General features: G+C 49.2%; 1 protein-coding gene across 2 annotated transcripts in view; it reads left to right on the top strand.

Annotated features, from left to right (window-relative positions):
* Window positions 1-9166, top strand: part of EEPD1 (endonuclease/exonuclease/phosphatase family domain containing 1) — a 123029-nt gene extending 113863 nt beyond the window's left edge. For both annotated transcript variants that reach the window (XM_040260190.1, XM_040260191.1), the window contains exons 7-8: window positions 4843-5037; window positions 8460-9166. In XM_040260190.1, the coding sequence (XP_040116124.1) occupies window positions 4843-5037; window positions 8460-8659 (395 nt within the window). In that variant the 3' untranslated portion in view covers window positions 8660-9166. The remainder of the gene's footprint in view (window positions 1-4842; window positions 5038-8459) is intronic.
* Window positions 9167-9751: the final 585 nt, after the last annotated feature.

Raw genomic sequence — 9751 nt, 5'->3', positions numbered from 1 at the left:
CCCTCATCATGGGCTCCACTGCCCCTCATCATGGGCTCCACTGCCCCCCGTGTGCTCCCGTGGTGGTGTCCCCTGAAGGTGTACACCTGCTCTTCTTGGGAAAGAGAGTTGGTGACGAGGGGAGTGGGGAAGCCCTGATGAGTCCTTTCCTTCCTGGTGGATTGCAGATCTTGCTGACAGAGCCCTGAAATGACAGAAACACTGGACTTGAATCTTGGCTCCTTCAGTGGTGGTAGGATGTCTGGGAGGTCAGCACTCTTCAGGGGCTGACAGTGCTAACCTCACAGGGTGCCCAGGGCTGGGTGACCTTCTCATGAAGGACCCAGGATATGGTAGGGGCTCAGCAGACATGAGTTGAGGGGGATCAAGAGAACACTGAAAAGAGCAGAACTTCAGAAGACAGGTGGACTCTGCTTTCCAGCTCTGCCCCCAATAATACCAAACATTTGCTGTGTGTGGCTTACAAGGAGGAAGAGTTGAAAGTTGACACGGCTGTAAAGACTGCTGCTGCTGCTGCTAAGTCGCTTCAGTAGTATCCAACTCTGTGCGATCCCACAGACAGCAGCCCACCAGGCTCCCCCGTCCCTGGGATTCTCCAGGCAAAAACACTGGAGTGGGTTGCCCTTTCCTCCTCCAGTGCATAAAAGTGAAAGTGAAGTCCCTCAGTCGTGTCCGACTCCTAGCGACCCCATGGACTGAAGCCTACCAAGCTCCTCCGTCCATGGGATTTTCCAGGCAAGAGTACTGGAGTGGGCTGCCATTGCCTTACTGGGCTGTGGTCAGTTTGGCTTGTTGTTTTCAGAGCACTGAGCTTCTCCAGGTGAGGTTTCACAGCTGGAGGCCTGCAGTTCTCTTCTGTATTCTAGAGTCTTAATCCGTATTCCTAGCTTGCTAAGCCTTTTTTCCCTTGTTAAATTGGCCCCCCACAAGGTGATTTATGAAGATTTGGCTACAGAGATAGTTCAAAGATTGTTCGTTTTGAAAAGAGTTTTATCATGGTAAAATATATATGACATGAGACTTACCATCTTAACCATTTTTAAGTTACTTGTAACTTAAAGTATATTTAAGTATATTTACGTTATTTTATAATAATGGTTTTAAGTATATTTACATTATTTTATAGCCATTACCACCATCCATCACTAGAGCTTTTTCATCTTCCCAGACTGAAACTCTGTGCCCATTAAACACAAATTCCCTTCCCTCCCAGACCCTGACAGTCACCTTTCTACTTTGTTTCTGTGAACTTGACCTCTCTAGGTATCTCATCTAAGTGGAACCGTACAATATTTGTCCCTTTGTGGCCAGTTTATTTCTCTTATGTTATGTCTTTATGGCTTGTAGTATACATCAGAATTTCCTTTCATTTTTATGGCCAAATACCATTCCATGTGTCGGTCAATGGACACTTGGGTTATTGCCATCTTTTGGCTGTTATGGATAATGATTTTATGAACATTGAGGTACAGCTTACATTTCAAACCAGGATGTGCTGTGAACAGCATTCTCCTTAAATTATGAGTCTTTGGGCTAAAAAAAAAAAAAAAAGTCAGAAAGCTGTTTAAGTCAAGGTACTTCATCCAAGGAGCAACCATGTGGGAGGTTGTTCACCCACGGCTAGACTCTAACCCATTATGAAGGATGACTTGACAGCTTTTAAAACTCTGGACATTTCTGTTGTTCTTGATTTCAAACTTTTGCTTTATATGGAAGGAGGAAGGGAATGGGCCAGTCCCTTACTTCTCTGATAACCATAGGCCCTGCTGTCTTTTCGGATATTCTGGTAGGGATCAGGTATTTGTCAGAAGACCTGGGCAGTGTATTGTTTCAAGCTGCCAGGGACGATTGAGCCACAGTCTGGCTCAGCCTTGACGTGCCCAGTAAGGACAGTGACTCATGTCCCCATGTCCCCCTGCATTTAACTAACGTCCAGCCTATTGTTAACTGGTGACACGGCAGAGCCAAGGAATCAGGAAGTGCTGCGGCCTGCCCAAGGGGCAGCTTGGGCAAATCGATGAGCAGAGGTGGTTTGGCTCAAACAAAGACTGAACTTTATTCCACAGGCTTCTTTCTATCAGAGCAAACAGTCGACTTGATTAGCAAACTCTGGGCCTTTCCACCTTTGTCTGGAACGTGCACCCAGGTTGACTGACGTCAGTGAGGGCCGAGGGTGGGGTGCCCATCCACTGATGGAATTTTCTTCTTTCACACTGCCCCCCGCCCCCCAGGGCCTGCTCTGTGAACTCAGCAAGAGTCAAACAAGGCAGGGTCATGCTTGGCATGTGAGTAAGACTTACCCCTAGTGGGGCCAGGCTCCTGCTATTGTCACTGATACTTTATAAATCTAGGACTCTGAGGAAGTCAGCCCCAGATATTATCCCTTCACTCCTGGAAAATGTGTGCGCTCAGTAGTGTCTGGTTCTTTGTGGCCCCAGGGACTGTAGCCTGCCAGGTGGCTCCTCTGGCCGTGGGATTCTCCAGGCACGAATACTGGAGTGGATTGCCATGCCCTCCTCCAGGGGAATCTTCCTGACCCAGGGGTCGAACCTGCATCTTCTGGGTCTCCTGCATTGGCAAGCACGTTATTTACCACTAGGGCCACCTGGGAAGCCCTAACTCCTAGAAACGCAGTGGGTAACTGTGGAGCCCACCCTGGAGGACAGCTTCCTAGGAGAATTTAGGGCCCTGCACATCTGTGGGTTGTCAGAGGCAGGGAGTGTCTCCATGTCATCACTAAACTGCTTTAACCGAAGTAGATGAGTTGTAAGAAACCTGGATAGTCCAATTGAAAATGAGCCATTATTTTCATTCCCGAAGTTACACAGAGCTCGGTTTATTGACGCCTGACACCAGCATCTCTCCCGGGTTCAGAATTTTCTTTTCTTAAAAGAATATATATATATATATATTTTTTTTTTGTCAGTGCTGTCTTCATTGTGGCACATGGGCTTTCTCTAGTTGCAGCACAAAGGCTTCTCGTTGCGGTGGCTTCTCTTGTTGTGGAGCACAGGCTGTAGGGTGTGCAGTCTTCATCAGCTGTGGCTTTTGGGCTCTAGAGCATAGCCTTAACAGTTGTGGTACACGGGCTTAGTTGCCCTGTGGCATGTGGGATCGTCCCAGACCGGGATTGAACCCATGTCTCTTGCACTGGCCAGTGGATTCTTTACCACTGAGCCACCAGGAAAAACCCCAGAACTGTCTTCTTTTGGCTCAAATATTTCATGTTTGTATCCTAATGAAAACCTGTCATTATATTGAAACCTTTTGTCTCAGTCTTTCCTAAGTTTTCCTTGAAATTTAATAAAGGTACATCTTTCTATTCATTCCTTTTAAAAACTACGTTGCACCTTAATTGTGCAGTCTTCCTCCTGCTTCGTTCACCACAGGCAGCAGGCTCTGTCCCAAGCGTGTGGGGCTTTTCCATCCTAGCTCTTTGTCCTGGATTTGAGGGCTTGGTGGCTTTGGTTAGAGCCTCAGCTTCTTACCTGCAAGAGGTCCCCAGCACACGGTGACGACTCAGTGGAGGGTCATTAACACTGGCCTCATAGGAGTTGTTATTAGTATTATTCATAAGTTGACTTTCCTGTTGAAAGTTCGCACTGATTTCTCAAGACCAGCTTAGTTGGGCTCGCCTTGCTTTGGGTGCCAGGGTTGTTAGGATCTAGCATGCGGGTCACAGTTGCCTCTCTGTTGGTCATACAATGGCTGCAGGAAAGGCTTCCTTCCATCCCCTTCCCTCCCTCAGGACCCCTGGGAGAGGGTGTCACGTGCAGAACGTGAGTGCCCTCTGCTGGTGGCTTATGTCATTTCACTTTAGATTTCTTAATCTCACAACTGAGCGACTTTCCTTTCACTTTTCCCTTTCATGCATTGGAGAAGGAAATGGCAATCCACTCCAGTGTTCTTGCCTGGAGAATCCCAGGGACTGGGGAGCCTGGTGGGCTGCCGTCTATGGGGTCACACAGAGTTGGACACGACTGAAGCGACTTAGCAGCAGCAGCAGCCCTTGTTATTGACGCGTATTCAAGTCCATGAAGATTTGTTGAGTGTCTCAGATGCATTTGGCCCTTGGTTATGAACTGCTTTCTTTAAAGCTTTCCTTGCAATGTTTCTCCCTGTGATAATGTGGCTCCCCTGAGGGGAACTTCGAGACAGGAAGTGATGGTCAGGCAGTGGACGGGAATCCCAGGGAGCCAAGCTGGGTCCCACTGTCCTTTTCTGAATGTCTCCTCACTTTGGAAAATACTTCATAACTATCCCACTTACTCTTGTAAATCAAACTAGAGTTTGAGAGAGATGTTGAAAATACTTTAGTTCCATAACAAAATACCACAGACTGGATGGCTTAAACAACAGGCATTTATTTTCTTACAGTCCTGAAGGCTGGAAAGTCCATGATCAAGGTGTTGGCAGGGTCAGTTCCTTCTGAGGCCTCTCCTCGGCTTGTCGATGACTGTCTTCTTCCTGTGTCTTCACTCGGGCTTCCTTCTGTGCTCAATAAATGTTTGTTGAGCTTTTGTTAACGATCTGGGCAAGACCCTTAGGGCCTTTTTGTGCTATGAGATTCGGAACCCATCATCCAGAACAGAGGTGACGTTGACATCACACTAACCAAATGTGTCACTAACCTACTCTGGAAGCTTGGGGGTAGGGTGGGGGGCAGTGAGGGGGTATTGCACAAGGAACTTGGAAGAACTGGGAGAATAAGAACCATGCCACAGTCCTAATCCTGGAGAGTCAAATCAGACACTCACGATCCTACTTAAATGAGTGGTGGTCAGTGTTGGGTTAACTTCCCACCACCTCTTACATTTCTGAATTTCTTTCTTCCACTTCTAGGAGAAAAAGACGTGATAGTTTTAGGGGATTTTGGCCAGGGGCCAGACAGCAGTGACTATGATATCTTGAGGAAAGAAAAATTCCACCACCTGGTCCCCGCACACACCTTTACCAACATCAGCACCAAGAATCCTCAAGGCTCGAAGACTCTGGACAACATCTGGATCAGTAAAAGCTTAAAGAAGGTTTTCACAGGTAAAGCACACGTGCTGTTCAGAAACAGAGAGAGACTCACCTGTCTGAGCTGGCAGTTCACGATTGTCTGGTTTGAGCGAGAGTCAGGAGTGACCTTCCCTCCTCTGCAGGCATTTATGAGGTTACTGTTCAGGCGGCTGTATAATTATCATTCACACAGAGCCACTTTTAAGAGTGAAGGGGTTCTGAAAACTAAGTAAAAGGCATTCACTGACCTACATCAGGGACAAAGCAGACGCGTGTGGGGCAGACCTGGCTATCGACTGGCAGCACTGGGTCACTGCTGCGAACTTTCTCTGCTGTGCTGAGTAGGGGCCACCCTCTAGTTGTGGTGAGTGGGCTTCTCCCTGCAGCGCTTCCTCTTGTAGGGCACGGGTTCCAGGGCACGTGGGCCTCAGGAGTGCGGCTCACGGGCTCTAGAGCGTGGGCTCAGTAGTTGAAGTACACCGGCTTAGTTGCCCCACGACTTGTGGAATCTCCCAAGACCAGAATTCAAACCCATGTCCCTTGCATTGGCAGGTGGATTCTTATCCACTGGCCAGCAGGGAAGCCCCAGCTTAGCCTAATTTTAAGGATACCTCGCCCTTCAGCAAGCATTTCTCAAGCCCTGTCATGTTCAGACAGGGTGCTGTGGCCTGAGGTTTACCCACATGCCATCAGCACCCTGCAGAGCAGCAGTTGGCGGTGAGCTGACACGTTACCTGGCATCACTATAGGATGCCGAAGTGCTTTAGGCAGGACTCTGCCAGACGAGGGTGTGGTGGGTAGCCTCAGCACTGAAAAGCACTCCCCCAAAACCAGTCACTTGCTGAGCAGACCTTGGGTCATGAAACAGTCATAAAAATACAGAAGCGGCAGTAGGGTCTTTGGATGTAAGATAAGAAGAGTAAGATAAGTTTGAAAAGTGTCAGTTGATCAGTTGTGGACGTGTCCGACTCTTTGTAGCCCCCCAGGCTCCTCTGTCCGTGTGATTTTCCAGGCAAGAATACTGGAGTGGGTAGCCATTCTCTTCCCCAAGGGATCTTCCTGACCCAGGGATCAAACCCATCTCTCAAATCTGCAGGCAGATTCTTTACTGTCTGAGTCACCAGAGAGGCCCTTACTAAACACAAATAGTTGCAGATTATACTTCAGAGAAGTGTTAAAAAAAAAAAATCAAGTACCAATGCTGGAGTCCCACTGTGAGACCAGGACGTGCAGCCAAGGCTTGGATCCTCAGGACTAGAATTTCCAGGCCTGGGCACCAGTGTCCTCATGGACTGTGTCATAGGAAAATCAAAAGGATGAAGAAAGTGGGTCTCAGAGGGAGTGTCAGTCATCAGACTGGGCGAGATGCAGTTTGCAGAAATGCACCACTGTCGGTGGCAGGAGGAGGCGGTGCTGAAGTGCTTGAGCAGACAGGGCTGGAGGAAAGTTAGAAACTGTTGCATCTGTCCCTTGCTCTTCAGCTGTAGAAAGCGAGGTGCAGGGAGGAGTGGCCCCCATCGTGGGACTGTTGCCTGGGCAACAGAACTCACACCAGAACCCAGGCCTGAAAGTGAAGGTGTTAGTTGCTTAGTTCAGGTCAGTTCAGTCACTCAGTTGTGTCCGACTCTTTGTGACCCCATGGACTGCAGCACGCCAGGCCTCCCTATCCATCACCAACTCCCAGAGTTTACTGAAATTCATGTCCATTAAGTCAGTGATGCCATCCAACCATCTCGTCCTCCACTGTCCCCTTCTCCTCCCACCTTCAATATCTCCCAGCATCAAGGTCTTTTCAGATGAGTCAGTTCTTCGAATCAGGTGGCCAAAATCTTGGAGTTTCAACTTCAGCATCAGTCCTTCCAATGAATATTCAGGACTGATCTCCTTTAGGATGGACTGGTTGGATCTCCTTGCAGTCCAAGGGACTCTCAAGAGTCTTCTCCAACACCACACTTCAAAAGCATCAGTTCTTCAGCGCTCAGCTTTCTTTATGGTCCAACACTCACATCCATACATGACTACTGGAAAAACCATAGGTTGACTATACGGACCTTTGACAGCAAAGTAATTTCTCTGCTTTTTAATATGCTCCCTAGGTTGGTCATAACTTTTCTTCCAAGGAGCAAGCGTGTTTTAATTTCAGGGCTGCAGTTACCATCACCATCTGCAGTGATTTTGGAGCCCCCAAAATAAAATCTGCCACTGTTTCCATTGCTTCCCCATCTTTTTGCCATGAAGTGATGGGACCAGATGCCATGATCTTCGTTTTCTGAATGTTAAGTTTTAAGTCAACTTTTTCACTCTCCTCTTTCACTTTCATCAAGAGGCTTAGTTGTTCTTAGCTTTCTGCCATAAGGGTGGTGTCATCTGCATATCTGATGTTATTGATATTTCTCCCGGCAATCTTGATTCCAGCTTGTGCTTCCTCTAGCCCAGCATTTCTCATGATGTACTCTGCATATAAGTTATATAAGCAGGGTAACAATATACAGCCTTAACGTACTCCTTTTCCTATTTGGAGCCAGTCTGTTGTTCCATGTCCGGTTCTAACTGTTGCTTCCTGACCTGCATACAGATTTCTCAGGACGCAGGTCAGGTGGTCTGGTATTCCCATCTCTTTCAGAATTTTCCACAGTTAGTTGCTCAGTCGTGTCCGACTCTTTGTGACCCCATGGACTATAGCCTGCCAGGCTCCTCCATCCATGGAATTCTCTAGGCAAGAATACTGGAGTGGGTTGCCATTCCCTTCTCCAGGGTTTCTTCCCAACCCCAGGGATTGAACCCAGGTCTCCTGATTGCAGGCAGATAGGTTCTTTACCATCTCAGCCTCTAGGGAAGCTGCCAGAGCCCAGGTCTGGGTCCGTTTGATTCTCTGGGGCGGTTCTCACTGAGGGCCGCAGCCATGCTTCTAACTGCTCTGTCCTTTCTTCTGTGACGCTTCCCCTGTTTCTTAAACATACCTTAAGCTTCACATGTTTCTAAACCTTGACTTTAAAAATGCCTTTACTAGCTCATAAACTTATGTAACTCTCTCTTCTTTACCCTTTTTGTAGAACTTTCTCCTTTCCCACCCGCCTTTGCAGCTTTGCTTTGTGAAATAGGACCTTCACTTTGGACACCTTTGTGGGAACTGTGTCCCTGTGTTGAATACTTACCCTTGCTGGTCAGCTTGCAAGTGTTTGCGAAGTAAGGACGGGGTGGTGTGCCAGGAGGTGTGCGAATGGGCAGGAGGCCTGGACCCAGGGTAGTTTCAGCGCCTCCTTGGCAAACCCTCACTTGTCTGGGAAATCCAATGGGCTGAGACAGTTCATTTGCACAGGCAAGCCAGGTGACTGAGGGGTCTTGTCAGGGAGCCCAGGCTTGCAGACTATACAGCGTTGGCCTCCACCCACCAGCTTGAGGCCCTTCCCCACCCCGCATCCTGACCTCTGGGTCTGTCTTCCCTCTGCCTCCAGGCCACTGGGCTGTAGTGAGAGAAGGCCTCACGAACCCTTGGATTCCAGATAACTGGTCTTGGGGCGGAGTGGCTTCTGAACACTGCCCTGTGCTTGCGGAGTTTTACACGGAGAAGGACTGGCCCAGGAAGGAAGGCCCTCGGAGCGGCAATGGGCTCACCCTGGAGCGGAGTGAAGCCAACACTAAACACGAGCGATGATGGCACCGAAAGGGCGTTCCGCCCCCGACCCCGAGGAGTTTGCCCTCCCCTGTGAAGATGCAGAGCCAGAGCCGCCTGCCCTTTCGTCCTCGTTCTGACAGCGGACAGTGCTTGGGCTGTGACCCGGCTGCCTTCCTCACAGTTTGTGGACTCTCATGGGGGAGAGAGCCCAGCGGGCCCTCGAGGTGCTGGATGGTCTGAGCAGAAGCCGGGTAGAAAACTGGAATGTCTCTGATCTGTGGATGCTGCCAGCCTCAGCCACTGGGGATGATCACCCCACTGCCTGGACTGCAGCTCAAAGGGAATAGCCGTGGAGGCTGGATGCAGAGCTCTCGTTCCTGACCACCAGTCTGCGATGTTCTGACTGCAAATTCTGTGAAAAGCTTTTAACTTGAGCAATCTCCTCAAATATTTTGAGTGATGATTTTTAGTTTTGTTTTGAAAAAATAAACAGAGATGAACCTGCCTGGCCGCAGTGAGAGCCTGGGGGCGGTCCCCTGTCCTGTGTTTCCTGCCCTCTTCTGATGTCTTGGGCTGGGTGGGGAAGGGGAGAGGCTGTGGTCTGCAGTGTCCTGAACACAAGGCACCCCTAACCCTGGGAGTGCCTTTTGCATCCTCGCCTTGAGATCCTGCAGAGGTACCCATCACACCCTCATTGACCCCTGGGGATCTCTGTCCAATCTTTAGATTGTCTCTTCCCTCCCATCCAGTGCTTCATCCTCTGACCCCTCTACAGGACCATCTATCACTTTGAAGAACCATGTGAATGATCTTTCCTCCTTCCCCATTCAATTCAGTTCACCTTCAGTTCCCCAGCATTCCCCAGGCATTCTCTACCCAGAGCCTCCATCTGCTGATCCTGAGGAATAGCTGTTGATTCTGGATCCCCAGGAAGCTAAGCCTGGGAGCATCAAGAGAGGGAGGGTCCTCCTTTGAGGGTAGGTGTTGGAGGTAGGGGGTGGGAAGTGTGGGTTAACTGCCACCAAATACTCTTTCCTTCCCAGGTTGGGGTCTCCTGTAGGTCCCCAGGAGACTGGGATTATAATGCCCATTTCACAGCTGAAGAAACAGGCTTACGGAGTTTCACCTCCT

The sequence above is a fragment of the Oryx dammah genome, unplaced genomic scaffold (genome assembly GCF_014754425.2).
Source record: "Oryx dammah isolate SB20612 unplaced genomic scaffold, SCBI_Odam_1.1 HiC_scaffold_18, whole genome shotgun sequence".
Classification (NCBI taxonomy): Eukaryota; Metazoa; Chordata; class Mammalia; order Artiodactyla; family Bovidae; genus Oryx; species Oryx dammah.
This window is presented reverse-complemented; position numbering and strand designations above follow the sequence as displayed.